The 27551-nt window shown below is 54.5% G+C and overlaps 13 protein-coding genes across 13 annotated transcripts; 6 read left to right on the top strand and 7 right to left on the bottom strand.

The window, feature by feature from the left end:
- Positions 1 to 1639: 1639 nt before the first annotated feature.
- Positions 1640 to 2707, top strand: CH63R_09861 (uncharacterized protein; the record flags this gene model as incomplete). The annotated part of the gene is made up of 1 exon (XM_018304835.1): positions 1640 to 2707. One exon carries the CDS (start codon positions 1640 to 1642, stop codon positions 2705 to 2707), a length of 1068 nt encoding a protein of 355 aa, XP_018154259.1.
- Positions 2708 to 3974: 1267 nt separating this feature from the next.
- Positions 3975 to 5531, top strand: CH63R_09862 (uncharacterized protein; the record flags this gene model as incomplete). The annotated part of the gene is made up of 1 exon (XM_018304836.1): positions 3975 to 5531. One exon carries the CDS (start codon positions 3975 to 3977, stop codon positions 5529 to 5531), a length of 1557 nt encoding a protein of 518 aa, XP_018154260.1.
- Positions 5532 to 5648: 117 nt separating this feature from the next.
- CH63R_09863 (uncharacterized protein) lies at positions 5649 to 5876 on the top strand (the record flags this gene model as incomplete). The annotated part of the gene is made up of 1 exon (XM_018304837.1): positions 5649 to 5876. One exon carries the CDS (start codon positions 5649 to 5651, stop codon positions 5874 to 5876), a length of 228 nt encoding a protein of 75 aa, XP_018154261.1.
- A 1594-nt stretch (positions 5877 to 7470) lies between these two features.
- On the top strand, positions 7471 to 7982 carry CH63R_09864 (Duf718 domain protein; the record flags this gene model as incomplete). Its single annotated transcript, XM_018304838.1, has 2 exons — positions 7471 to 7687; positions 7756 to 7982. 2 exons carry the CDS (start codon positions 7471 to 7473, stop codon positions 7980 to 7982), a joined length of 444 nt encoding a protein of 147 aa, XP_018154262.1.
- Positions 7983 to 8180: 198 nt separating this feature from the next.
- Positions 8181 to 8882, bottom strand: CH63R_09865 (Mitochondrial thioredoxin; the record flags this gene model as incomplete). The annotated part of the gene is made up of 2 exons (XM_018304839.1): positions 8181 to 8610; positions 8716 to 8882. The coding sequence occupies 2 exons, from the start codon at positions 8880 to 8882 to the stop codon at positions 8181 to 8183; spliced, it is 597 nt and encodes a 198-aa protein (XP_018154263.1).
- A 2283-nt stretch (positions 8883 to 11165) lies between these two features.
- Positions 11166 to 13398, top strand: CH63R_09866 (Major facilitator superfamily transporter; the record flags this gene model as incomplete). Its single annotated transcript, XM_018304840.1, has 3 exons — positions 11166 to 11313; positions 11372 to 12101; positions 12165 to 13398. The coding sequence occupies 3 exons, from the start codon at positions 11166 to 11168 to the stop codon at positions 13396 to 13398; spliced, it is 2112 nt and encodes a 703-aa protein (XP_018154264.1).
- Positions 13399 to 15141: 1743 nt separating this feature from the next.
- On the bottom strand, positions 15142 to 16837 carry CH63R_09867 (uncharacterized protein; the record flags this gene model as incomplete). Its single annotated transcript, XM_018304841.1, has 4 exons — positions 15142 to 15252; positions 15565 to 15724; positions 15782 to 16480; positions 16590 to 16837. The coding sequence occupies 4 exons, from the start codon at positions 16835 to 16837 to the stop codon at positions 15142 to 15144; spliced, it is 1218 nt and encodes a 405-aa protein (XP_018154265.1).
- Positions 16838 to 18854: 2017 nt separating this feature from the next.
- On the bottom strand, positions 18855 to 19862 carry CH63R_09868 (Lipase; the record flags this gene model as incomplete). The annotated part of the gene is made up of 1 exon (XM_018304842.1): positions 18855 to 19862. One exon carries the CDS (start codon positions 19860 to 19862, stop codon positions 18855 to 18857), a length of 1008 nt encoding a protein of 335 aa, XP_018154266.1.
- A 602-nt stretch (positions 19863 to 20464) lies between these two features.
- On the bottom strand, positions 20465 to 21240 carry CH63R_09869 (ATP synthase subunit D; the record flags this gene model as incomplete). The annotated part of the gene is made up of 4 exons (XM_018304843.1): positions 20465 to 20494; positions 20551 to 20637; positions 20697 to 21092; positions 21232 to 21240. The coding sequence occupies 4 exons, from the start codon at positions 21238 to 21240 to the stop codon at positions 20465 to 20467; spliced, it is 522 nt and encodes a 173-aa protein (XP_018154267.1).
- A 489-nt stretch (positions 21241 to 21729) lies between these two features.
- Positions 21730 to 23107, bottom strand: CH63R_09870 (NAC domain-containing protein; the record flags this gene model as incomplete). The annotated part of the gene is made up of 4 exons (XM_018304844.1): positions 21730 to 22042; positions 22104 to 22162; positions 22253 to 22500; positions 22732 to 23107. The coding sequence occupies 4 exons, from the start codon at positions 23105 to 23107 to the stop codon at positions 21730 to 21732; spliced, it is 996 nt and encodes a 331-aa protein (XP_018154268.1).
- A 312-nt stretch (positions 23108 to 23419) lies between these two features.
- CH63R_09871 (Ribosomal protein L14) lies at positions 23420 to 23998 on the bottom strand (the record flags this gene model as incomplete). Its single annotated transcript, XM_018304845.1, has 2 exons — positions 23420 to 23734; positions 23870 to 23998. 2 exons carry the CDS (start codon positions 23996 to 23998, stop codon positions 23420 to 23422), a joined length of 444 nt encoding a protein of 147 aa, XP_018154269.1.
- A 1155-nt stretch (positions 23999 to 25153) lies between these two features.
- On the bottom strand, positions 25154 to 25605 carry CH63R_09872 (uncharacterized protein; the record flags this gene model as incomplete). The annotated part of the gene is made up of 3 exons (XM_018304846.1): positions 25154 to 25252; positions 25303 to 25415; positions 25470 to 25605. The coding sequence occupies 3 exons, from the start codon at positions 25603 to 25605 to the stop codon at positions 25154 to 25156; spliced, it is 348 nt and encodes a 115-aa protein (XP_018154270.1).
- A 1147-nt stretch (positions 25606 to 26752) lies between these two features.
- CH63R_09873 (Duf1687 domain containing protein) lies at positions 26753 to 27482 on the top strand (the record flags this gene model as incomplete). Its single annotated transcript, XM_018304847.1, has 3 exons — positions 26753 to 26764; positions 26822 to 27154; positions 27390 to 27482. The coding sequence occupies 3 exons, from the start codon at positions 26753 to 26755 to the stop codon at positions 27480 to 27482; spliced, it is 438 nt and encodes a 145-aa protein (XP_018154271.1).
- Between the last annotated feature and the right edge of the window lie 69 nt (positions 27483 to 27551).

Consider the following 27551-nt stretch of genomic DNA (forward strand, 5'->3'; position numbering starts at 1 on the left):
GCCACCAGTATCTTTCCCTTGAAACCTCTCTTAGGGAATTTCAATCAGAGACTTGAATAGATAGAGAAGGCTAGAAAGAGCCCAGCTCCAGCTTGACTTGGTACAATACAAACAGCCAGTATCTCACAGATGATGTTTCACTTACCCAGACTTGAAGATGAGTGTCCCTCTAACTGATAGCAAGACTTTTACTTACTCTTAGTCATACACTGGCTACCTGCAGTAATAGTACTGCGTTGAAGTGGGCCAAGTTCTTTCAGCCCAGCTGTCTCCAGCTTGCAGGAAGAGGACTATTCCTCTTTTCATTTAAGAAGAACAAGCACAAGAAAAGAGACAGAAAGAGAGATAAATGCATAGATAGGGAGGGATATATAGAGAGAGAGAGACTCCTTTTGCCTGCCGGACCTAACCCCCAGTGTCCTCTTCTAGAACAAACCTCCCTTGGCAACAAGTATTAGCAAAATACTATATGTCTTCTTAGAGGCTTATACTGTTCTTGAATTGAACCAAGCAGAGAGATGCTGCAGCTCCCCTTCTACCATGCAAGTCCACCATGGCATTCTTGCACTAGGCACGCTGCAAGATTCTGTGGTCCCTCCCATTTCTTAGTCTTTTTTTCTTCTTCTATATGCTTCTGCACCTATCCCCTGGACTCTTCAAGCCTTCTCGACATAGCTTGTTTCTCACCTTCTAGCCAGTGTCTCCAATCTCCAGGCTCTGGGAGGGATCTGGCATAGATCACTCCAGTAGACAAATGCCGTCAGATGGACAAAGACTTATGAGCCCCAGTAGGTACATACAGGTCCTTTCTTTCATAGTGCATCATACCCAAGCTAAAGAAAGCATTCTGCCTGCCACCTTCAACGCTGATGCTATCACAACCTCACAAATTTCCATCCAAAACGGAAACAGAAAGTCACCATGGCACAACAAGTGACTTATAAGCAGCCGAAGAACCTGTTCCCTCGACTCAATAGAACAAAGCTTGAAGATTGAATTGTAAAGATGAATCAGGAAGGGGCATGGGGGTCCTGCAGCCCCCTCACCGCTTCTGCCAAACACAGCCTCTGAAGTATCAACGCAACATGGCACCAGTCAGCCTTTCCATATGCCTTTCGTAATTCAGATTGGTCTTTGATGTTCCAAGCATAGAGCATAAAAGTCCAAGGATATGCATCTTGGAAGGAGGCACAAATAGACCAGACGACCAGAGAGGAAGGAGGCACTCAGCAGTTGGCGCATATTTATCAGCTGGCTGTTTCTGTTGATTCCCTGACAACCTTCTCAGCTGCACTTCACCTTCATCTGGCAGCCCACCACTTCTCTCGTCTGCAGCTGAGCTTCCCATCCACCTTTCTTCCCCCATACGCCTCTATCGTCTTTTGGCACTTTGGCAACTTTCGACCAAATTTCCTCCTCCCCTTTCTAAGACTTCTCGCCGTCTGACTGTTGACTCGTCCGTAGCCTACAAGTCCTTTCAATCGCCTACGATTCGCTCGTCTGAATTTGTTCGACCTCATCCGACTCTTTCGACTCTCACAACTCTCATCTTGCGGTTAGACTCCTCTCGTCTCACCTCTTCAGGTTCTCACGACTTTCATCTTGTGCCACGACACGTCTTACCCTGTCCAAAAACACGATGGCAGCGCCGACAGCACGTTTGGCAACCACGGCCTCAGTCCTCGAGTCGACCCATCCCCTTCCAGTCTACGACGGTGATCGCGGCAACTACAGGCATACCAAGCCCACCTCCATTAGCGAAACAGCCGAGGGCATGAAAATTCCCACAAAAGTGGTGTGGATCGACCCCATCACGCTTGTGAACGAGGGCAAGAAGTATGCCGCAAGGAGGAGGGTAACCAAAACGGTCGATGAGGAGAAGATTGTTGAGGGGAGCAGCACCCTGGAGCGTCGAACAGAGCAGTGCTCTGTTACTTGCCTTGACGCTCATGTCGTTCGACCCGTGATGGAAATCTTTTCCGCTGGGTTCGGGGTCCGGGACAAGAAATGGAAGGTTCAGCACACGTGGGAGTATCAACTGAACCTGCCTGATATTCCCAAGGCTCAGGAGCCCAAAACTAGCGGCAAGTCCGACAATCGCCAAACTTCCTCGAAGAAAAGGAGGTTGTCCCAGGCAGGGGAACCTTCTGCCAATGCCTCTTCCACCGAACACGAGCCCAAATACGTCACAGTCCGGCCAGACTTGATTGTAGTTCGAACTGCAAAGAGTGAAAGGCTCAACCTCGGAAAGAGCAGGCTAGGAGCGGCAAGTCGGTGTATTTCCGTTTTGGAAATGAAGCGAGAAGGGGTCATCTCCTCTCGGGTTGAGAACATGATGAAGGTGGCCATGGAGCGGCGAGACACTCTGCACAGCAACCCGCGGCGTAATCGCGGCACCATTACGAACCCTTTGGAGAGAGAGGCATTCGATTTGGGCTCTACCAATCTGCTCAAACAGTTGATTCAGTACAATCTGGCATGCCGTGTTCCCTCCGGAGCCGCGTCAGACTACGACTCGATGGTATTTGTGAACTTCCCGGATATGAAGACAGGAGCCAAGGTCGGGATCAAGGAGCTGTGGGACGCTGGCGTGGGTGAGACTATGGAGATCTCAATCCTCGGGCCGGAGAGAAGCGCAGACGTCCGCGCAGCGTGGCTTGGCTTTCTTGCTTTGGGCAGTAAAGCTCTCTCTGAGTCGACGGGTTGAATCGTCGGCCGCCATCATCCCATGTCTACGAATCAGACCTCTGCTCTAGATATCGATCTAGATTGACGGCAAAGGGATGAAATGGGTGAGGAGGGAGTATGAAACTAAGGGACTTGACGGGATTAACTGGATAGGGAAGTGGATAGAATGGAAAACGACATGGAGTTAAGGATAGATATCTGCTTGTTTTCGGCTGCATCGTGTGCTCTAGAGCTTGTTATTATTTAATCCTGCTCACTTACATTCAGTCTCGTTTCTCCTTAGACTGCATTACTCTCCCCCGTCCGAACATTTGTCCTCGGTTTGCCTTGATTCTCTGTAAATCCATCCCTGAGATAGATAGTCGGACAGATAATCGAATGTCTGTTGTTCTGCTGCTTACTGGTCCACCGTCGGTAACGAAGTCCCATATGCGCGCGAGTGTGCGGCTTACCTTGCGTCTTTTGACTTTCAGCTTGAGGCTCATGCACGAAGTCTCCCCCGTCTCTGATGCCCATCTATGTTCGATTGAATCAAGTTGGGAAATGAACATGCTTTGGTATCTACTTAATTATTAGCTGCTTACATTCACCCTAGCCACGACATATTCTCTCAGTATCACCTAATAGATCAAGAACCTGGCTTAACATGACTTGGTATAGAAAAGGACTAAGGAAGTGAGGCGTAAAGGTTATTATTGCCTGTCAAGATGACCATTACTGAATGCAAAATACCTAGCATATCTTTGTTCTTATGTGTCTTTCTGTGTTGGACAAGGTCTCTGTGTTTTTAAGTTTCTGTTTCCTGCGGACAAACAAGCCTTCCTCCACACTAGACGAAATTGTTGACCATCCAAGATCACAGCGGTTCACGAAATCACTTTCGTATTCAAGATTTCTCCAGCTGGTTCCCTCAGGCATCCCCCATTTTTCGCTTACCCAACTACCTACCTACCTACCTATCTGCCTACCTCCGTACTTAAGTCTCTTCATCTCCGAATTCCCTCACCTGCCCATCTCTGTTTCCGCATCACTCAACGACCTCGTTTGCCCACAGCCACAAACACACACATCACTTTTCTCTCGAGCTCGTTGAAAAAAAAAAGGTTCCCTTGACGAACTAACCCCAAGACACTTGTGGGCTTCATCACAATAATCGATACCAGCAAACCCTAATAAAGGGAGGAAAGGCACAACAAGTTTTTATCGGCATCATCAGCGCCACTCTCTCATCGTCAAACCTAGACCCTTCCCATCATTGTCTTGCTCATCCGAATCATCTGGATATCATGTCCGACCCCCAAAACGGAGGAGGGCCGGTGACCTTCGTGCGCCGCGACGTCTCCGTCAACTCTGTCAAGCTCTCCGAATTGCTGGAGCAGGAAGCCCATCAACGCTACCTCGAGCAGGAACTCCGCCGATACGAACCGGGTGAGAAGCTCACCCTCTATCCCCGCGACCCGGGCGCGCCTCACGGGCTCCCAGACTACGAGAAGCCACCCGAACATGACCTCCCCGACGGCTGGATCCCATACTTCGACCCCACCACCGAGGTCTCTGTGCAAGAAGAGGCCCAAATCGAGGTACTTGAGGTCATCGCCGGCGGCACCAAGCGCGGAGCCCAGCTGCTGCTCTGCAAGGTCCTCAAAGCACCCGCGCCGCCGCCGCCGGATCTGCCGTGCTACCACATGTCTTTCGACGTCGGAATGAAGCTGGTTCTAAAGGTGTTCGATTCCATCTTCTTCCCGGAGGTCTGGGACTGGCATTGGACCCAGCTAGCTGTTCCCAAAGACGTTCGGGTTGACGGCCGTCTCAGCCGCCAGGCAAACGTTTACCAGCACCTGTTCAGCAAAGGAATAACTGGGCACCCTCACATCGTCCCGCAGTATCACGGCAGCTGGGCGATGAAGTTCGCTGTCGGAGACTCATCTGAGACGCAATGGAGATGCGCTGGGGCCGTCCTCATCGAGTATATCGAGGGCACCTCCATGGAGGCCTTGTGCGACCGCGACGAATACGAGCGAATGGTCCCCGAGACTGGATTCCTAAGCCTGCCCAGCTCTGCGGATGGCAGCTTGGGGGTCCCTTTCAACGACTTGACCAACAGACTGAGAGTCTTTAAAGCGTTTCTCGACGGCCTCGTGTCCTTCCTGCACACGGGATCCCACCTTCAGACCTATAACCCCCCGGACGTCTTCCTCACGCTGGGAAATAACGGCGTGGACCTCAACGAGCCCCGCGTCGTCATCCTCGACTACAGCCATTGCGTCGTATGGTCGCAGACAATTCAGAGCAAGATTGGCCGCGCAGATGAGGTCGACACGAAATTCCCGGCAGTGCCGAGCAGACTGCTTCTCGACAAACACCCGAACGAGCGGCTGCCAAACCCCCCTCATCCCGCTTGGATGTTCAACCACATGACCTTCTCCGATTTCGCCGGCTGGTTCCCGTCTGAGTGGATGAAAGACGAGGCGGGGTTTGAGCAGTGGGTCGAAGCCGAATTTGGAGAGCCTGTGGAAAGGAAGTACTCGACACTCGAGACACTGAATAACGCCATGGATCTCGCAATTGCTGATGCGGTGCGGCTGTACGCATCTGAGAGGGGTATCCACCCCGACGACGCCTACACGATAAGGGACAGCTTTGACGACCACCAGCTGGGAGCCTGTTTCGGAGAGCCCGATCCGATGCTGCTGCGGGACCCAGATGCTTTGAGAATACATGTGGAACACTTGCAAGAGCTCCAAGAGACAACTCTCACGCAGATGCGCCGCGAGAAGTCAGTTCTAGAGAAACTTGCCCGGGAAGAGGCCCCTCAGGACGCGAAACCGGTGCAGGCGCCCTAGGAGGAACCCCACCAGAAAGCGAGACCGGAGCAGACGACCCAGGAGCAAGTTCCCTCTTCTTCTTCTCATCATCCGGCAGCGACGGATCAAGTCAAGGGGGACAGGAAGTTTGGAACCATGGCACGCGGTACTCTCTCTAGAGTTACTGGACTCTTCAAAAGGGATGAGAAAAACGAAGAGGAACAAAAGCAAGAGAACAATGGCAACGGTGGAGGCGGAAGAGGAGATGCGGACGACGCGAGTATCCATGACGGAGAAGTTGGAAATGTCACGATCTCCAGAAGACGTGGACTGCGCAAAACTCTCAGCGGATTCTTCGGTCACGCTCTCCCCCACAGGCCGTAGTAGGATTTGCGTCATCGAACCTGGACAAGAACGCCCGCATGGCCTGTGGGCGACACGATATTCTTAGAGGGTCGGAAAGTCACAGACAACCCCCCCGGTTGCTTCGTTTATCGGATCGGTCTTGGCAAGTTTCTGCCTCGAGAGTCGCATGATGGAGATTGCAGAGTGGCTTGTAATTTTGTAGAGTTTCTCCTAGAACATCATCGATAGAATCCTTGTTGGTTGATATCAAACGGCATGCGTAATCAAACTCGGTGATCCATTACAGTTATCCGGTTACTTGGTGTAAGGGGGAGCCAGGTTCGTTACGTCTCTGCTATTATGGTTAGAAAGGAAGGGCTGTGAACAAAAGTAAGTTGGTTATCTGATTACTTATCTAAGCGGGCAAAAAGGACCCTGCCTGCCGCTGCCGCACACCGTCAAGCGCACCTGTGTGCTGTCACGCCTCACCTGATTAGCGGATAAATACCATCAGTGGACCACTGACTTCCTAGCAAACCCCCCTCCCCCCCCATCCTTGCTGGAAGAGGGAATGCCGAGTGACGGGTGGGGACGAGTTCGAGAGGGTCGAGACCGGAGTTCCGAGCTGGAGCTGGAGCTGGAGCTGGACCTGTGGGGGGGGCAAAAGGCTCGATGGAACTCTGTTGAGGGGGCTAGAACTTTGACATGTTCCAGTTGGGTTTTTGGCTTCCTGAAAAACCATGGCAATGTGAAGATGTCAATGAGACGCGCTCAGATCCCTGGACGCAGACAGTGGGTGCACCATTGTGTGACAATTGACGCAGACCCCGAGCGCTGAAGCTCTACTGCTGCTGTTGCTGTTATTGATGGTGCAGGCCCTGCACAGAGAGGGGGGCACAGAGGACGGACTTGTATAAGATGAGCGGCCTGTCACCCAGTTCCTAATCCAGCATTGACACAAGCTGCCGATTGCGCATCCATCCATCTCCCCATCGAAAAGGTCATTTGAACCTACGGATACAAAGTAACGATTGCTGTCGCGTTGCATCACACCGCGGGTGGATACAATACCATCACGTGCCCAGTCCCCTGCTACGGAGTCGGCTCAGCCAGAACAGAAGAAGAAGAAGAAGACGAAAGCCGTCCCTCGTAAAGAAAGGTGTGCAGTGGTGACTGTGTGTATGTGCGTAGAATCTGTTTGTCCGCCTGTCTCTCCTGTTGTGGTTTTCGGTTCGGGCTTTTGGTTCTCGCGTTTGTAGCGGATGTACCGGCGGATGCGCCACTGAAGAGTCCGTACAGTCCGCGCCGTCACCCCAAATCCCCGCATTCCTTACCCCTCGCGCCCCGCCTCGCGACATTCTTCCCCCGAATGTGGCCGAGGCCCGTCGCTTTCTCCGCCGTCCTGTACAGTTTGAGCTGCCGCCGACCGCACACCACCCCCGCTGATCGAATTGTAAGCAGACACTCCCAGCTTCTCCGGGTTCTACGAGACACACAATTTGGGCCAGCCCTCCCACCGAACACATTTTGCTAGTAAAAAAACCTCCTCAACCTTCTTAGCCACCCTCGACGACGACGACGACGACGACGACGACGAGCCTTTTCAAACCGAGTCCGACCATCATCAATCATCATGTGGTCCAACAAGCGTGCTTCTCCCCCTGCTCCGGGCAGCAGCCCGCCCGAGGCGGAGGTTCCCGTGCCCGTCACCCTTAAGCAGAAGAACCCCGGTCGTCGCATTGGCCAGATTGTGAAGCTCAAGCCCGAGTTCGTCGACAAGTACAAGGAGGTCCACGCCAACGTCTGGCCCGACGTGCTGAAGCAGATCAAGGAGTGCAACATTGTCGACTGTAAGTGGCGACAAATCCGCATTGCCAGACGTCACTCAGAAGCTGACCCACTAAACCCCCGTGTACAGACAGCATCTGGCACGAGCCCGATTCGCGCATTCTGTTCGCCACCTTCAAGTACGTCGGCTACGACTGGGCCGGCGACATGGAGAAGATGAAGGACAACCCAAAGGTGCGCGAGTGGTGGGCCATGACCGACGGCTGGCAGGAATCTCTGGTCCCCGGCGCCGTGAGCAGCGAGGCCGGCGAGCCGGGTTGGTGGAAGCCCGTCGAGGAGGTGTTTTACACACCTTGAGGAAGACGAGGAAAATGAGGAGGAAGGGTATCGAGTGTATTGCATTCCTAGTCAACGACCAGCCGAATGATGAGCGTTTTTGTCTTGATCATGCCCGGTGGCCTACTCAGTCTGCCCTTGGCCGGCAGACACGTGAGGTGCATGGCAGTGTTCGACGTACGGCGTGCCGGTGACTTGCGCATCCCAAATACGGATGAATCATCTAAAGCCGCCAAAGAGCCCGCCGAAGACGCCTCCGGGTCCCCCCCCGCCTCCGCGTTGCCCGTGACGCCGGGCCTCGGTGCGGATCCACTCTTCGAGAAAGGCGCGGTCCGCCAGCTTCTTCGCGTCGTGCACCTTTGTCTGGATCTGGGCTTCCTGGTTGTCGAAGCTCAGCAACGTCGGGATCGAGGTAATCATGTAGGTCATGCCCAGACCGCCGCTCATGACGTCGGGAGAATCGAACTCGACTGTGCAGTAAGCGACGCCGCCCTCAGCTTCACCAACGCCGGCCTCGACGAGGGATCTGATAAGCGGGGCAACGACTCGACATGTCCCGCACCAGGACGTGGTCCACAGCGTTATCAGAGGTGTGCGCGAGGAGGAGGACATGAGTTGGTAGGTGTAAAAGTCGTCAGGACGTCGGACACTGGAAGCGATGGCAGCAGGTTAGCGGGTGGGTGGCAATGATAGCCCAGACAGGCATTTGTACGGGGCGGGTAGAGGGGGCAATGCATGCAAGTTTCACACTCACGATGCGTAGATCTGGTTCTTGGCCGGCTTGCTGTGAGACGTGGAGAAGGAGGCAGCGGCGGCAGCGCTACCAACCGGTGGCTTGAAGGATGGGATGCGAACACCACCGGCGAGGGTAGCGTTGCAGCCCCGGAGAGCGATGCGGGCTGCCTGTCTTGGGAGCTGCATGGTTGGCCGTGTTTATGGCTGCTTGTCTGCTTGTCTGCTCGTTTGCACGCGCGGGGTGGTGCTGGATGACGTCGTCGGGGGCTGTCTCGTGATGCGATGTGTCGCAACGCGACTCGAGACGCAGCAGTACTATGCAAGAGAGATATCGAGAGGGCGGACGGACGCGAGTTGACAATGTGGAATCAAGGGCAAGGATAACAGACAACAGACAGGCGGTGTCTGGGGGTGTTTGACGTTGGGCAGAGATGCGTAGTTGAGGGGAAGCAGGGATCTGCTTAGCTGTCGTTGTCTGTCAATGTCAAGTGGTTCATCTGAGTTCGACCATCAACATTCCCACTCGCTTCATTCCAGGTTGGCAATTCATGGGTACACTGCACAGCGCTTGGCTGCTTGGCTCCTTCCCGGATTCCCGCTTAAACCACGGCTGTTCTCCTGTGTGTGTGTGTGTGTGTATGTGTGCGTTGACCCACCAGCCTTTGCGCACGATGACGTTGTGGCGCTCGGGTTAAATAAGCAGGCATGGCGTGGAAGGGCTCCCGCGGCAAGAGGCTGAATGGCTTCGTGTTGAGTTCTTGGCGCCCAGGGCCGGTGCAATCAATCTTGAACCAAAATCTTCAACGTCGGTCGAATATATTGGCTGTTTTCTAGTCCCGTTCAGCCGCATGGACTGCAACACTCTGTAGGCGACAGCATCAACTTCTGTATCAGTCATCTATTCCCCGCAACGCCATTCAGAATGGCAATCCTGGACAGACAAAACTTGACTCGCTACAGACCAAATAACGATGATCATTCGCATCTAATCCCATTATCGACATGACGATTATGTGAGGTAAACGAGTAGTTGTTTTGAGGAAACCCCCATTCGAATCACCTGCTCTCGACATTGCCCGGAGTTGGTGTTCACCGTCCTCGTCACCGTCACCGTTACCGTCACCGCCTGGAACTTATTCTCGACCGCTTATTGACACGCAAGCCCAAGCCCCCTCTTCCAACTCGCACCACTCCGCAACTCTTCAAGCGGAGCACAGAGATGCACCCTTGAACACTGCACTATGGCTGGGCACACACAAGCGTGGGGCCCCAAAGATGCCTTGGTCCAGTCATCTCTCAGCAAAAAAAGGTCCTTGAGTAGCCTCGCTTTTAGGGGTCCCTGAATCTGCGACCAGGATCAGAGATGCGCACACCATCAACTTGTGCATGTGGCCTCTTGCTCGCCCGCCTCTCCCTCGAGCATCCCTTCTTCTGCATCCATAGCGTCTTCGACACCCGGTCACCTGCCCGTCTGTCAAGGTTGCCGAGTCTATCCAGTGGACGAACATCTCTCTCTCTCTCTATCTCTCTCTCTCTATCTCTCTCTCTCTCGCTCCGGGGGTCGAAATTCTCCACGGAACCCGCCCGAGGCGACACACGCAAGACGGGAGCATGAATCCCGCGTCTTCCTGTACTCGACGCTTGACTCGGTGACCGGCCAATCCTGACATCGACATGCCGATATCTCCTTTCGTCCCATGTCCCCCCCCCTTCCAGCTGTGTCAAGCATACTATGTAGAATTGCTGCTAGTCCTTGGCTGCCCCCTTTCGCCATACTGCATATAAAGCCATAAAGCTCGAGGTTCATCCTTGATCTGCTAGTCGCCTGCCACTACGTGAGACACGACTCCGGTCACCCACTCAATCAGAATCCAACGGCGCATTCGCACTCTGACGCCATCGCTCTGCACGGTCCCCGAACGCCTCTGGAGAGAAGTCTGGAGACGCCATCCACAAGCCCCTTTTGGACGTGCTCGTTTGTTGACATACAACGCCATCTCTCCCACCGCCCGTCGACAGATCCGTTGCGACGCTATCTCTGGTCCATTTCGTCCTCGCCTCTCCATCGCTCTTTGTTCTCTTCCTCCCCAACATCTCATCAACGACGCCGGTTCGAGTTCAGCATTGCTCCGCACCCGTCAGCTGAAATTTTAAATTTCCTGGGGGGAGTTCATTGTCCCGTTTTCTCGGTTCGCCTGCAACCTTATATCTTCAGGACGCACGGTTGATCTCAAAGAAGCATGCGTGGCATGTCCGACCGAACTTGGGATCAAATTTCAGTCTAACCTTCGCCCCCCAAGTCTTGGCATCTCTTGACTTGACCGTCCTCGTGCCTCCCTTATTTTTTTTCCGTCTCTTTGCAAAGAATCATCTGCAATATCCTTGCGTTATCGTCAGCAGACACAACACCGACACAGTCTCAGTCAGGCTTGCTCTTCTTGAGCTGAGAAACTGTCACAACCGGCAGGAATGGCGGGCGTTCTGACTTGGAGGAGCCGCTTTGGGGGTGTTTTTGGCAACAAGGCGGAAAATGCCGATAGGACAGAGGGCGAACATGCCGGCATCCCCAAATGGAGTATGGGTGTCCTCAACGACCCGAAGACGATAGAAGTGCCCGGTAAGCATACCTGTGACTCTCATCATGGTAAGAACCGCCCAGTACTAACATCTCCCAGGCTCGGTTCTTCTTCTCGCCAGTCATCGCAACGAGCCACTGGGCTTGCGCAATGCGCCCGCTAGGACTTCTCACTCATCCATCCCCACGGGTTTCCCGGAGCCGATCGAGACACCGACTGGCAGTCGGTCTCCCGCACACGCGGCCCCACCAGCTGAGGTCGAGGCCAAGACCACCAAGGACGGAATCATCCTCAACCCCCAACCGGAAGAGTCGGCCAACGACCCTCTCAACTGGCCCGCCTGGCGACGAGACTGCGCCCTACTGTCTCTCGGATTCTACTGCATGGTCGGCGGAGGAATGACCCCCTTGCTCGCTGCCGGCTTCACCAACGTGGCTGAGGACTACCACATCGAGACGGAAACTGTTTCCCTGACCACAGGTTTGTACATGATGGGCATGGGTCTCGGCTCGGTCATCTTCTCGCCGACGGCCATCCTGTACGGAAAGAGACCAGTCTACCTGTTCAGCGCCGTTATCTTCATCGCCAGTTCCGTATGGGCCGCCCTGTCGCCCAACTTCACGTCTCTCATCCTGGCCAGAATCTTTCAGGGCATCTCTGTGAGCCCGGTCGAGTGTCTTCCGTCCGCCACCATTGCCGAGATCTTCTTTCTTCACGAGCGTGCGTTCCGCATAGGCATCTACACATTGCTGCTGCTCGGCGGTAAGAACCTGGTGCCGCTCATCAGTGCCGTTGTCATACAAGCCTTGGGATGGCGATGGGTTTTCTGGTACGTCGACGCATCTCTGAACTCGCCGCCCCTTTCTATAACACATGACTTACACGCTTTCAGGGTCGTTGCAATGATCGTTGCCCTCTGCGGCGTGCTTCTCTTCTTCTTCGTGCCCGAGACCTTTTGGGACCGGACGCCCCTCCCCAAATCGCGGAAGCCATCTCGACGACCGAGCTTCGGGCGGAGGCAGTCATCGCGCCACCAAGTTCCTCAAGTGCCTGCGGATGTCAATGCGGCCCCCGCCGACCCTGTCCCTCAGTCACCGCACCATCACAAGGACCTGCACGTCGGGTTTGCTCCCGACCCCGGCCAAGGCGCCCGGGGCAACGACGACATCGAGAAACAGGCAGGCAACATCTCTGACTCGCCCAACCCGGCACCCGCCATCCGAACCTCTGGCACCTCCGGCACCCCTACGTCGGGGTCGGACTACTTCGCCAAGGCCCCGGCCATCGAGAGCGAGAAGTTCCCCACGCACTCCTCGAACGTCAACTCGCCGCCAAAGGCCCTCGCCTACACCCACACGCTCCGGCACCAGCCCGCAAAGTCCTTCACGGAGCAGCTGAAGCCCTGGAACGGCCGGCTCAACCACGACAGGTGGTTCAAAGTCATGCTCCGGCCCTTTGTCCTCTTCGCCTACCCGGCGGTGCTCTGGTCCTCGGCCGTGTACGCCCTGTCGGTCGGCTGGCTGATCGTTGTGTCCGAGTCGGTGGCCCTCATCTACCGCAACCGCGAGTCATACAACTTTGACGCCCTGCAAACGGGCCTCGTATACCTCTCCCCCTTCGTCGGCGGCATCCTCGGCACCGCTGTCGCCGGCAAGGTCAGCGACATCATCGTCAAGAGCATGGCCCGCCGCAACGGCGGCCTGTACGAGCCCGAGTTCCGCCTCGTCATGGCCGCGCCCGTCGCCATCACCACCGTCATTGGCCTCATGGGCTTCGGCTGGTCGGCCGAGGAGCGGGACCACTGGATCGTGCCGACCGTCTTCTTCGGCCTCATCTCGTTCGGCTGCACGCTGGGGTCGACGACGTCCATCACGTTCTGCGTGGACAGCTACCGGCAGTACGCCGGGGAGGCGCTCGTCACGCTCAACTTCAGTAAGAACATCTTCCACGGGCTAGTCTTCAGTCTCTTCGTCACGCACTGGCTCAGCGACGACGGGCCCAAGACCGTCTTCATCTGGCTCGGCGTCATCCAGCTCATTTTCCTCTTCTTCTCCATCCCGATGTACATGTACGGCAAGCGGGCGCGCATGTGGACCGTGAGGAAGAACTTTATGGAGAAGCTGTGAGCGGGTTTTGTCATTTGGATAAATCGTGTTTTTTTGGAGGGGTTCTTCTTGCATGATGCTGGCGTCGGACGCGGAAGCATTTTATTTTGCGCGGCATACGGGGCATTTCTTGCATTTCAACAGCGTCGCATATGTTGTCCGACCATATCCCAGCGGCTCTTTGACGGTAGCATCTTTTGGTTTTCCTTCTTCATTGGCATCTTTGGTTGAGTTCCTGCAGAACACTTTTGGCGTTTTTTGTGCATCTTTTTTTTTTTTTTTGGTTTATGGGTCTGCATCTTGCATGGGCCTATGTTTCTCACGATACCTCTTTTGAAGTGTTTATAGCATGCTAGAACAGATTCATACACAACCTCGGGTTTCCCAGAACATGAAACCACAAAGTTCGTACTCCGACGCTTTCTCAGCCCTCAAGATTGATGTTGGATGCTAGAGGTACCGCAGCTCGCCCCGTGACCGGCGCGTGTTTTGCGCATCTACGGCATCGAGCCCCTGGCGTGGTCCACTACCCCCCATCCCGGCTGGCTTTTCGCCGTCGTATGCGCCCTTCTCTTCGACGTCGGGGTTCTCTAGAGAGGACGCCGGCCGTCCACCCTGACCAGGGTTTCTCCCACCATGAGGTCGTCGTCATCGTCGTGGGCTGACTGTTCCCAGGTCCATCGAGTCACGATCCATGTCTCGGCATGCTCTCAAACAGGCCAGGCAGTCAGTCCTTCTTTAGTTACAATGAATGACACCAAGATGTGAGAAGTTGGGTAACAAAGTAGTGACGGCATAAAGGGTAAAGTAGAAGGGGGGGGAAGCCCCCGGATAAAAAAGCGCGCGCACATGCAGTTGCCGGCCGCAGTCCTACTTCCTTCCCCCCCTCCCGCATAAAAAGCACGAGACCGCGAGACGGCAAAAGGAAATGCGCCGAGGGGGAATCGAACCCCCGGCTCCCCGACGCTGCTGAATGGCAACGGAGAATTTTACCACTAAACCATCGGCGCTGGCGAGTCGTGATCTACTCTTGTGGATGCTTCGTTGGGACGCAGACGGGGATCATGATGCCGGGTTGGAGGAAAAAGAGGAGGAACTTCTCTGGGATTTCAGCTTGAGGTGGTGTGGGGGGCCTTCTCCTTTTTTTCTCTCTTTCTTTCCATTTTCCTTCCTGTGTGCGCGCGCCCGCGGAAGATTTTCGGGTATTGGCTGACCCTGAAGTTCTCGCAGGGGGGCAATGTGAAGTAGGAGAACAGGGGTCCTGAACTGGGTCAAGTTCCATCACCGGGAGGGGGGGGAGGGGGGGGCGTTATGCAACGGGGGAGGACAGCGATCCTGCTGTGGCGTTTTCGTAGCTTAATTCGACATCCCTTCCTCGGGAAGCCCGCAGCTCGGCATCGTTTTCGCTTTTTGGTGTTGGGTAGTTGTAGTTGGGTTGAAATTTCATTTATTTTCTCCATGAATCCTTGAGATGCCCCGTGTCCATCCTCTTGTTTTCGCAGTCTTTCTCTCCGCTTGATTGGAATAAAACTTTCGTGTCGGTGCATTGTACAGCGGCCCTTGGGGGGATTTCTTCCTGCGCGTTCTGCCACCTCCGAGCCCACCGGGGCTTGTGTACGGCGATGTCCTTGCTCTTGCGGCGCCGGTAGCTGGTCGTACCTAGAACCAGTGGCATCGGAAAGAGGCACAGACCTGATTGATCACCGTCGCGCCTGCCAAATATTCTCCTATTTCGTTTTCCTGTCTTTCCGGTATAATAATAATTTACGCCTCGTGATCGGGCAGTCCAGCCTCACGTCCGCTGTTGTCTGCCCACGAGAGGTTGTTGGTTGCGCGCGGTCCTCGAGTCCAAGTTCTCGAGATGAAAGTTGGGACCTGAGTTGATCGGATTCGCAATTCATGGATGGCCACCCCGCGCACGAATCGAAGCTCGGCCACGAAGCTGACAATGTTTTCGAGATCTCGTACTTTGTTATGCCCTCATCACGTCGAGCCTGTGCCGGTGTATCAATATACGTCGCTCTTCCATCACATATCAACATCACAGGTCGTCCCAAGGACTCTCAAGCTCTCGGTCCAATGTTCTTGATTCGTGCCTATCGTAACCAGTCGTTGCTTATTATGCCATAACAACCCCCCCTTCCTATCCACTTCGGTTACTGTTGAACATCTTCATCCTTTATGTACTGGTCCACCAACTTCAGCCAAGATCTCGCTGTGTCGGAGACGGTGCTCGAAGCTGGTCTCGTAGCTGGCTAAAGTTGAGACTATAGCAACGGAAGGCGGCGCGACAAAGCCGTTCGGGGTCTCCTGGTGCCGCTTGGTGGGCTCCTGCTCAACGGCCATGCTCTACTTGTAGGCAGGCCGACCGCTCAGGCCAAGCTGGTCCGCAGGCGAAGCTTACATGCCTGGGTCTCGGTAGTCGGCGAAGCCGGGCGAGGGAGGCGCGCTCGGAGGCGGGGGGTAAACGCTACTCTCGTCACCGTTGACAAAGTCATCCGGAGTGGCAAGCGCGGGATTGAAGCTTTCGTCGTAAAAGTTGGCGAAGTTGGCCGGACCGAACTGATTGTCGGCAGGTGCGGAGTAAACGCCTCCATCGTGGTTGATGGCAAAGCCAGCCGGGCTAGGACGGGCGGCAGGCGCGGGGTACAGGCTTCCGTCCTGGTAGTTGGCGAAGTCGGCCTGGCCAAACTGGACCGCAGGGTCGGAAGCCACGACTCCATTGTAGGTCATGACGGCCTGCTCGTTCAAACCGAGGTCGTTGTTGTTGCCAGCAAAGTCAGCAAAACCAGCAGGGCCGGGGGCATCTGTGGCCTGGGCCATCTGAACTCTGTTGGCTATGTTGAAGCCAAGAGGGGACGGAGCAGTTGTGACCTGGGCCATCTGAGCATTGTTGGCCATCTGAAGGCCAGTAAGTGTGTTGGGATCGAAATCCTGGTCGTTGGCACTGGAGATTTCGGTCCCATCAGAGTCATTGGTATCAGACTCATCAGGGACAGGATCAGAGTTTGGACTGCCTCCTTGGGCGAGGAGGGCCTTGTCGTGGAAGCGGGCCGTGAACTCATCAACATCAGTGCCCATGAGCTCGGTTCCCTTCTTTTGGCTGTGCCAAAAGAAAAAAAGAAATTAGCTCTTTGTGATCCCATACATATCTGCTAGTAAGTCCTCAAGGGACAATAGAGATAGGAAAAAGAAGGGGCAGAGTTGTTTACCGATTGGCCAGAGTGCTTCTACAGGCCTCACGAAGCATTGCAAGCTTCTCATCACGCGACTGGGACCTGATATAGTCGGATTTCTTGGACCGAGTGATGCAGCAGGTGCGAAGAGAACGGTACTCCAGGAAAGTTGTTCTCCTAAGCTCCTTCGTCTTGGGTGGAAGGCTATTAAGGCTTTGACGAGTCCTGACGGTGTTGGGATTGGTGCTGTAGACACCTCCCTTCCTTCGAGCGTCGCCTGCCATTGTTGCTGTGGGAGCACTTTCTGCTTCTGCTGCTGCTGGGTGTATTCTTGATACCTTTGTGAGCTTGTGTGAACTTGATGTACGTTGACAAGTCTTACTTTGTTTGGTGATACTTGATCTCTTCAGGTAGGCGTGGTTGTTATTGTGATGCGAGTGGGTGGAAGGAATAAAGGAGGGAGAGTGTCAGAAAGAGGGAAGGAGAAAAACACCACTCTGTGGGTGGCAGGTATTAGCTGACTGGTTAGATGATACAGGAAAAGAAGGAACAGGAGGTATAGGAGAGGTAGCGGTTGAGGAAGGAGCGAAAAAGGACGGGGGTTGTAGCTATTGAGGAAGGAACGGAGAGGAGCATCAAGAAAACACCTGAGGAACAGCCAGAATTACTTCAGCCCGTACCTAGAGCCTATCTAATGACTGTTTTCAGCGATTTCATCCAGCAGCCTTCGCCTCTCGCAAAGAAGAGATTGATTACAGCCTTGCTTGTGATTCTTCTTGAGGAAGTCCCAGGTAGCGCTGATGTTGTCTGCATTCTGCTGCAGATACACACGCTACGGTGCTGGTCCAGATTGGTTGTCGACAGATCATGACTTTGGATACAATCGCGAGACTCTATAACAGATAGGGTAGAAGAATGGATCAACAGGAATTGCTATTTTGAGTGAAGCATTCGATACTAAGGCTGCATATCGACAACTAACTGAACCGGAGACGCCTTCTCACGATTTGAATCCACTCACTAGCGCGGCCAAGCGTCAAAACCAGGAGAATGTAGGACAGTTGATTGAGACGCCTTAAGTTCTCATCATATCTTGAAGCTGGCTAGGTAGGCGAACATCCATCGTGATGAGACCGAAGAGGAGTGCCGCAGCTTGGATCCGGCCTACGCCCTCGAGGAGGTTTTCGTTGCAGGCTGTTATGCCCTGATGAGCAGAGGGGACATATCTGATTACCTCAAACAGTCTCTTCGTCCATCTGGCCCATCTCCTTGCCACCACACAGGAAGGCACAAGATTCGACCGCAACCACAAGATCCCATTCGATTTATTTCCTCATCCAGGAAGACTACAAGACTAAAGTGAAGAAAAAGGACCTTTCGTTGAGTATCCCCGGAAAAAACGGACTCTTGTGTAATTCCTGACGACCACGACCATGAGCACAGCACCTAGAACCCAGTCACTCTTGACAAAGCGGCACGCATATTGCCGTCGAGATCAGAGTCCCACCCTGCTTCCTGCTGCTCTACCGTCCGGTGCAAGTTCAGATGGACCTCGCAAGGAAGTCTCTCGGCATAGTCTACAAGATGAGGCCGGGCCATTGATCCAATACGCTTTTCGTCAGCTTTGTGGCCCTTGGACACGCACCACCAGCTCTCTAGCCATGTCAACATCTAGGAATCACGACCAAAGGCTCCTCCCCTAACAGAAGAGGAGGGAGCAGGAAGTCCACAAACATCCATCAGTGCCAGTCTATAATGTAGCTTGAAGTATGCATGGTCATGAACAAGTGGTTCTTCGGTCATGCTGTCATTCGTCCGTCCACACGCCTCGATTTGATATCGTGGTTCAGGACGATCGTATTAGGCAAATCTCAAATCTTGCTTTTCTCTCTGGGCTTCTTTTGAATTAGGTGTCGTGGATCAAAGGGAAATCATCTCGGCCACTCCATTATCGTAGAAGCACCACGACGTCTCATCCCTCGTCCAGTCTAGCAAAATCTTGCAGCGCTTTCCAGGAGAGTCACTTATTCATCTCAAACGCCTCAGTGACATGTATATGTGATATGTGATATTGCCGTTACTTCGATCTGAGTTCTTCTCCCTTAAAGACCTTCGTCTCTTGTCAGAGTCAAACTCGAACGGCCTCGTTCCATGGCCGTTCATCTCGTATTTCCTCACAGCTGTCGGTCATCCAGCCTCAAGTTTCACCCCAAAGCCACGGCCTCCTGAACCTCTGATCGTCAGACGTACTTCGACTTCAATTCCATTCCAACATCAGACCGCCCTCTATCAATCTCCCCCTTAACCCTCGAGAACCCATCTCAAGCCCTCCACCATCTCGCCCTCCGCATCGACTGCCCTCGTCAACCCGGGCGCCTTCAACCAAAATGTGTGCGGCCACCCCCTCACAACCTCAACCCTGACCTCGATCCCGGCTTCTCTCAACGCCATCGCATAACAGACTCCGTCTGAGTACAGCGTGTCGTTGCTACACACCTGAACCCACGTCCTCGGCATTCCCCGCAGTTCCTCCTCCCCGGCCTCGAGCGGCATTCTCTCCAGCCCGTCTCTCGGTACGGCGCGCCCAAATACACCCAGAAGACTCGTGGCGAAGGCCGGCGATGCGGAGGTGTAAGCGTGCCGGAGACGTTCCGGTACAAAGGCCAGAGCGCTGCCGCCGTCGCTGGTCACGGGACATCGGAGGACGACGCCGTGGAAGCTGCCCCGCGGCGCGTGTTGCGACACGGTGGCGGCGAGCTGGCCGCCGCTCGAGGATCCGAGGAGGATGATCTTCGTCGCCAACGGGTGGAGCGAGCGGACGTGGGCGAAGGCGTCCAGGGAGTCAGATACGCACGTCGAGGCCGGGTAGGCCGGCATGAGCCTGTACCCCACGGAATAGACAGACGCGCCTGGGAAGTCGTGGACGATCCGTCTGCAGGAGAGCTCTTCGCTGTCGGCTTCGCCTACGCAAAGGCCTCCGCCGTGGTAGTAGACCACCACGATCCCATGGTCGTTGGGCGTCGCCTCGGGGCTTTCGTTGAATAAGCGAAGGATCGGAATGGCAAAACCGTCAAGGCTTGACGGGGCGGCCAGTTGCTGCATCGAGACGTGCGAGAGATGATGATACGGCGCGCCGGGGGCCAGCATGCGGGCGTTAAGCTGCCTGCACTCTCCCGCGTAAACGGGCTGGCGATCGACCGGCGAGGCGTACGTCTTCTTCGGGGCCTTGAGGTTCGCTTCTTCATAGACAAGCCAGGCGGGATCTAGATGGGGGGCCCCTTTGAGGATGAGATGATTTAGCGAGTCCATGACAGCCGAACGCGGTGAGCCTGGCAGATCAAGTGATATGGGTAAAACAATCGCATGAGAAACAATACCAAATGTCTTTCCGACTTTCGTCGCCAGGTGGGAGATGAGATGTTTTTGAGTTGGCTGTTGAGCCGATGCCGTGAGTGGGGTAGTCGGTGATTCCGGGCTGTTGATGTCGCGGCGAGATCCCGTTTATCCGGTAGTAGTGCCGGGATGCCGGGTGGACGTAAGCTTAACCCCAGGCGACGCATTGTGACGAAAGTCGAATTATGCCTGCCGGCCATTCAAATGCTGGGTCGATAGAGGAAGCTGGGCTGAGTTGCTGTCTTGGTGACGAGAAACTCGTTTCGCTCGGGTACTAGGCGCCGGCGGTTACCGCCGAGGTCGTAAACTCCGAACGGAAAAATTCATCCGAACAGCTACGGCAGCCAAACATGCGTCACCGAGTCCGTGGGACACCTCGAAATGACCCTCAAAGGATGTCAGAACATGCTTGGTACAAAAGGTCGATATTAGTGTCCAGTGGGTTGATTCCCTCCCCGCGGACCGATCGCCTATCTACAATGCTAGAGTACACAAAGGGAATCGAAGAGCGAACGCGTCTATAGCACCGAGAGATCGCCGAACTTCTCCTGCAGAGGGTGTCAGCATGCCGAAGCGCATCATCCGCAACACAGATGGACCGTACCTTGTATCCCGGAACGGACCAGCGGCCCTTGGAAACGAGCTGGGAGGTCTTCTCGTCGATCGAGGGCTCGGCGGCGGCGACGTCGTCCTGCGTCCATCGTCAGCATATTCACACACGCAGTCTCCGTCTCGGCGGTCGAAACGTACGACAGTGAGGTCCTCGAAGGGGCGAGCGGACTCGATGTTGGTCAGGGTCTTCTCAAGGTCCTTGAGCTCGAGGTCGACCTTCTGCTTGGTGGCCTCGGCGTTCTTGACGGCCTCGACCTCGAAGGCCTCAATGGCCTTAATCTGGCGGCTGACGTCGTAGGTGGCGGGCTTGAAGGCGGTGAAGCGCTTCTCGATCTCGTCGACGACGGCCTGGTTCTTGAGGACGGAGCGGTAGTGGGCGAAGTCGACGGTCGTGGGGAGCTCCGAGAGCTGCTGGACGCGGCGGCGGGCGATCTCGTTGCGCTGCTTGAAGGCCTGGAGGGAGGCGGCGGTCTGGCCGCGCAGGCCGAGCGAGGTGGTGACCTTGGCCCAGTCGAGCTTGAGAGCTGCGCTTCGCTGTTGCGAGGAGAATAAATTAGCTCAGGCCCGGCCTCAAGGGAGCGGAACCACGGGTGCGCTGCCCAATTGGCGCCATCGTCGGAGATTGCATCAATCGGAAGGACGAAACGAGCGGTATTCGATGGGATATACGTACTGTGGCCATTTTGAAGGGTATGCTGAGGGTTCGGGGGAGTGGAGAGGGAGTTGCGTCGACGTGAGGTTGATGATTGACTTTGCCGAACGGAGAGCAGAGAAAGAGCCGGGATGATCTGGGTCACATGAATGATCACGTGATTAGCGCACGGCTGCCGCAACTGGTTGGGCGGGAGGAGTCGGTTGGAACTTGGATGGTGGGGCAGAGCTCTTTGCGAACCCGGGTTGAGCCAAAATCCGCGATCGAGGGGTAGCTGTACTCGATGTCCTGAGTCGCGAGTCTCATGATGCACCGGAATATAGAATCAATTGGCCGAGGATCATTGTTGGCGCATCGTTTCGGGTTCACAGGAAAGACACGAGAAACTCCGATTATCATGACCTCTTATTGCGAAAGAGACTTTTCGGAGTCAACTCCCTGGGAATTGTACATGCCAACCCATTCCGTCATTTTTGCCGTTGTCGAGATTTGAGAAACTATCTTTGGCCGCAGCCGTCGCTAAATACTCAGTGCCATAATCGAGTTGACGATGTCGTTGTCGTTCTCCTTCAGGGCCTTGATGGCCTTCTTCCGGCTGACGTTGGCCTGGGTCATGACCAGCTCGATGTCCTTGTCCTCGATGCCCTCGGCGTCGACCTCCTCGCCGTCGTCCTCCTCCTCGTCCTTCTTGGTCTCGGCGTCGGCGGCCTTGCTGGGCTCAGCGTGGCTGTGGCCGGCGTGGTCATGCTCACCACCGGCAGCGGCGAGCTGCTGGGCGGCAGCCTGCTGGGCAGTGGCGTTGAGGTCCTCGATCTTGGCCTCGCCGAAGACGCTAGGACGCGCAGTATCAGCTTCCGGACATCTCCTGCAGACCTTCACATCATTCAACTTACATGTAGGTGTTGCTGTTAGGAGACTTGTAGACCTCGGGGCTGTTGATGACGAAGAGGATCTGAGAAAACGTGGGTCAGCCTTGTTGAACCCCCGCATCGCGCCGTGCCACCACCAAAAAGCACTGCTCCTCCCCTTTTAATGCACTCACGTTCTTGGGGCGGCGGAGAGTGACGCGGGTGATGCCCTGCACTCTCGTCAGGTGCAGCTTCTCGAGGGCCTTGCGAGCCTTCTTCTCGTTGCGGGAGTGGATGACAGCGGTGGAGCCGGAGGGAAGGCCCTCAGCCTCCTCGCCCTCGATCTCGGAGTCGGAGCTCTCGTCCTCGTGCTCCTCGACGGTGACCTTCTTGGTCTCGTCATCGGGAAGCTCTTCAACGCGGGGGTTGGCCATTTTGTTGACTGTGAACCGCGGAAAATTGTTAGCTGCGGGGTCCTTTTTTTTGGGTGGTGGTAATGTGGTGGGAGCTAGGATCGCGCAAAGGCGCTGATTTGGCGAGCTTCGGCTTTGGTGTGTCTGTGGGAAAAAATAGGGAATTGCCAACTTTTCGCACAAAAATCCTTGCAACAGGCGCGACTTCGTCGTTCGGGCGATTGCGTCAAAAATTCCGGCAGGGGGACAGCGTTACTTACCAAAGTTTAGAACGAGGGAATCTCGACTCAACGTGGGGGAATATTTGGTGGCTTGTGGTTTGAAGGAGGGATCGTAGAAAATTGATAGGGTTTGCAGAACACTGACTGCAGACAGGAGCACCTCCGCCGACTGGGGTGTATTAGGTAAGCAGACAGTTGGACAGTCGGTCCCCATTTCAGATCCCCAGAGTGCAGACGCGCAAGGTCGAAAGGGCGGGATGACATTCTGCCCATTGTTTCTACAAGGCTGAGAGAGAGCCTGACATTGTCCTGGAGTGACTTCTGGACTGGGCGGAGTAGCACACTCGCTGACTTCGTGGTAGGGTTTCGATGGCGAATGCAAGCAAGCATGCACGTCCAAAAGTCTCAAGATCATCAGAATTACAGAGTCTCAAAAGGAAAAACGAAAAAAATCTTTACTCCGTGTCCCCGTCACGAGCCAACCAATCTATTTTTCTGATTGTGCCATGAATTCATTTTTTGTCTCTGAATTTCCGTATTTGACGCCGGTCATCATATGGTTGATGATGAATGTGACATACAGCCCTTCCAGTTACGGAGCAAAAGAGATGTGCAGCAACCCAATGCTGCGGTGATGCAGACCAAACCGGATTCCCATGCTGTCACGCTCTAAACCAGCCCCGTAGTCTTCAAAGTCAACCCCATAGACGTCCCAATCGCAAGTCCATTACGCCGCGGCCTTGACCTTGACCAGCTCCTTGCGCTGCTCGAAACGGCGCTGCTTCTTGAGGCGGAGGACCTTGAAGCGGTCGAAGTCGGTGAGGTTCTTTCTCCGCTCGATCTGGGTGCTGCGCTTGAACCAGTTGGTCTCCTTCCACTTGGCGTCGATCTCGGACTTGGCCCAGAACTTCTTGACGGTGCCGGTGCGGGCGCCGCGGGGAAGGCCCTCGACCTTGAGGGAGGAGAGGAGGACGTTGGAGAGGGAGATGGGCTGGCGGGGGACGGCGAGCTGAGCGTCTGAGGAGGGGCCGTCGACCAGAGCCTAGAATTCGAACTTCATGTTAGACTTTGCTGTTCCTTCCGTTCCAAATATGCATGTGCACGCGCGCACTCTTCAAGAAAACGAATCGTATCGGGGTTGGGAGCAAGAGGTGCAGAAGGAGCTGTCGTAACGTACGCGCTTGTGGTCGATGATCTCGACGATAGTCGCAAGGCGGCCGGCGTAGGGGCTGTTGCCCTGGAGAAGGACGACACGGCCGACCTCGACCAGTCGCCACTTAGAACCCTCGATGGTAGCGTCACCCATTTTGCTGGTCGGTCTGGAAGTTGGATCGCGAGGTTAGAGATCGGTGATGCGGACTCGGAGTGGTGTTTTTGTTTGGTTGTGGAGGGGCGCGTCGACTTACCAGACGTCGAAGATTTGCTGCTGGTTAGTGGTGATGGAGTTCAAAGTCACGTTTCGGCACGCCGGTTTTTTGTCGAGTTGCGTCGATTTCCAGACGCACAAGCTTGAGAACCTTAGGGCAAGACCGTTTTTTTGTGTCGGAGAAAGCGATTTGCCGGGGCCGATTTCATCTAGCCGGAAATGGCCTAGTGGGGCAGACAATGGTCGTCGCCCACCTCTTGGTTTGCTCCTGGTGCATTGCGGGTGCCCCACCAACGACAGAACTTTTTTTCAATCAGAATAAAGGTTCGGCTTGACGCGCCTCCCTCCTTCTGTTTACCCTCTCTTCTTTACCAGCTTCCAGGTGCAAAATATGCCCTCCCCGACGAAGCTGTAGTCTCAACAGCACAAGGTACGTTCGAATTCTCATTTCACCCGGTTCGTCTCTCTTTGGAATGATGAAAACAATTTGCGATTGATTTCACTCGGTGGCCCTCTTTCGCCGGAGCGGCTATATCGTTTGAATATATGATATTCAATTTCTTACATATTCTGACCTCCAATTGACATCACCTTTCTTGTTTTGATATCAATCAAGATGCACGTTGCTGACTACGCATCCAGGTATTCGTATAGTTAGTATCATGCCAATAAACATCTCATTTCTCGTGCGAATCATACCTTTGCATTGCTGCGTCTCCTGTGACTCTTCGGTGCCTGGCTTTTCGCTGCAATTGTTTTTGTATCGGTTGATACGTCCAAGAGACTGAAACTTGTCCTACAAGTGAAAGAACTAGAATTTTTGTTAGGTTTAGCGGCGCAAATGATTGACTGGCTGACGACTGCCGTACCCTCGGAATGCTAGTGCGAGTCGGAGCGAACGAGAACGTCCGCAATTGAATTATCAAAATTTGAAGTCACATTCATGAGATGGTTCAACCGTTGTGTAAACCGTGCAAAGCTAACTTTTGCCATCTGTTTTTGTATCGAAAGTCGTGATATTCATGCTATCAGCCGCGTCTTTGCATGCTTCCCAGCCAACGCCGACCCGAAAATCAAACCACCCGCAATACCCATTTATTTGCCAGTCTTCTGCTTCAGACGGAGCTCATCTTCCTCTTGGAGCTCCTGATCAATCTTGGCGCCCTTAGAGGGTTCGTTGCCGTGCATCTTCGCCTGGTGGAGGTTAGCAATACTCGAAGCCATTTGAGTATGGTATAACTTACGGGCAATGTGGAGTCCTTCTTGGACTGACGAGTCTCAACATCGTCCTCCTCCTCACCCTGGCGGTGCTTCTTCTCCTCGGCAGCGAGTCTGTTTGCGATCGATCTCTCATCCTCTGGATGGTAGTCAGTAATTTGACCTGGCAATAGGCGCCAAGAGGGAAGCCTACTGGAGTCGTTGGCAAGGTGGGAGTGCTCCTTGCCCTCATGGAAGCGGTCACCGGTGTCAAGCTCGGAGTTCTTGACATTGCGCTGGTCGCCAGCCTCGTAGACGCCGCTAGTGCCAACACTGGAGTTTCCGGACATGATGACGGTTTGTATGGTGGTGATGAGGTGGTGTAGTTTTTTAAAGATGTGGAGTTGGTAGGTAGATTGGTCTTTTGAATTAATGAGATACCGAAGAATGTTTGATTGAGTGAAGAACAAAGGCCAATAACTGTGTTTAGCAGACTGGCTTTCTATAAGAGATGAGAAAGAGACGTCCTGCACCGGCCGAGCAGTGCCAACCCCACCAGTTACTTCACTGCATCTACGTCATGACGTCTTCAGCGCCGATTCTCAGCTCAGACGGGTGCAAAACCCCCTCCTACGTCATGTAATGATCATTTCTCCGCAAAAAAAAAAGCCTTGACAGATCTGCCCAAAACCACATGGTCCATCGGCGATTGTACTTGCGCGGGAGAGGCTGAAGGGAGGTGGCCGAATCTTTTGGTTGCATCTCGATGCCAATGTTCAGCCCTATCTTGGGTGTTGAGGAAGCTGGGCGGCGTCGGTTCGCAGCCCGCGCCGACCGTCGCGTGTCTCGAACATGATGACCCCTGCAGAACCACCCAACAACGAATGGGATTTTTGCTCTGTTCCTAGCATTCAATCCTTTAGTGACTAAATAGCGATCCGAGGCGTTGGGCGAAGGATTTCTATCGCGAATGGCTGACACCCTGACGAACCGATCTACCCCTTTGCTGCTCCTCTGATAGCGAAAACGAGGCACCAGGCCAAGGCCTTGAACGACTCACTCTAACATCCAGTAAAGGGTCAAGTTCGGTGGGTACAACCGACGCATCATGATCAAACTGGACCCTTACAAACGCCCTTTGCCACGATGAGTGCAATGAAGTCAGGCGGCTCAGACGTGTTGTTCAAGACCCATCTAAATGACGGGAGGGACTGCCAAAAGGTGAAGGAGGCTCCATGCTCAGGTCTCACGGCCCTTGGCTGGTTCAAGATGCGCCCGCGGCGCACCGTCAGGGGTCAAGCGCGGCCGGCCCCGCCTTTGCCGGCATTGGCGTCTAAACTAAGCGGCCCGGCAAAGATGACGTAAATTTCTTGAGAGCTCCAAGCTCCACTACCGACTTCATCGCATCACACCTGCCTGCACGATTCACGAAGTACAGCTCACCCCCAACAAACCACACCACTAACACGTTCGCCCAAACGCAAACGACCCGCCACAATGTTCCGCTTCGTAAGGCTTCCCACCCGCAATTGGCTATCCGTGATTGATAACTGATGCCTGCTGCAGCACAAGACCCTCGACATTGTTACCCTCTTCCACAAGGCGGGCTCTCCCGCCTCCGTGAGAGCCGCCAACATCCTCAAGCAGGTGTCGGCCAACGCGACCGCTGGTGCGACCGAAGACCAGGCCAGCGACCATAGTGTCCAGACGAACCCTCAGAAGTCGCGCGCCGAGTTTGAGCTCAACATTACCGAAGAGCCGCCGACCGCGGACCAGGTCAAGACCATCCTGGAGTATGTTGGAAAGAACAGAATCTCGTCCATTGTGAAGGGCGCGTCGACCGAACAGGAGGCCCTGAGGAAGTTCCAGCAGAACTCTGAGTCCTTCCAGAGACCCGTGGTGCGTATCTCCTAGGCGTTTGGCTCTTCCCAGATGGAGCCTGCCTCCCCGTTTCTCTGTGGGCCCCTCTATACTTCTCCCCCTTCCTAGTATCTTGTCGATATCTCTCCCAAAACAGGACATGGTTACAAACAACAGTGTTTCACGTTTTTGAAAAGCAGCAAGATACTGCGAGGTGGCAGAAGGATAGAGATGTCCTCTGCCGTGGTGTAGCAAAGCTGACTCAGACATACAGACTGTGGACTGGAACAATGGCAAGGCTGTTGTTGGCGATAGCGAATCCGAGATCCTCAAGATGCTCAACGCTTTGAACAGCGAAAAGAGCTGAATGGAACTCAGTCTTTGATCACGCTTGATGGCGGCCTCTTTACCACCTTTGTATGACTAGATACCTGCA

The sequence above is a fragment of the Colletotrichum higginsianum genome (genome assembly GCF_001672515.1).
Source record: "Colletotrichum higginsianum IMI 349063 chromosome 7 map unlocalized unitig_7, whole genome shotgun sequence".
Classification (NCBI taxonomy): domain Eukaryota; kingdom Fungi; phylum Ascomycota; class Sordariomycetes; order Glomerellales; family Glomerellaceae; genus Colletotrichum; species Colletotrichum higginsianum.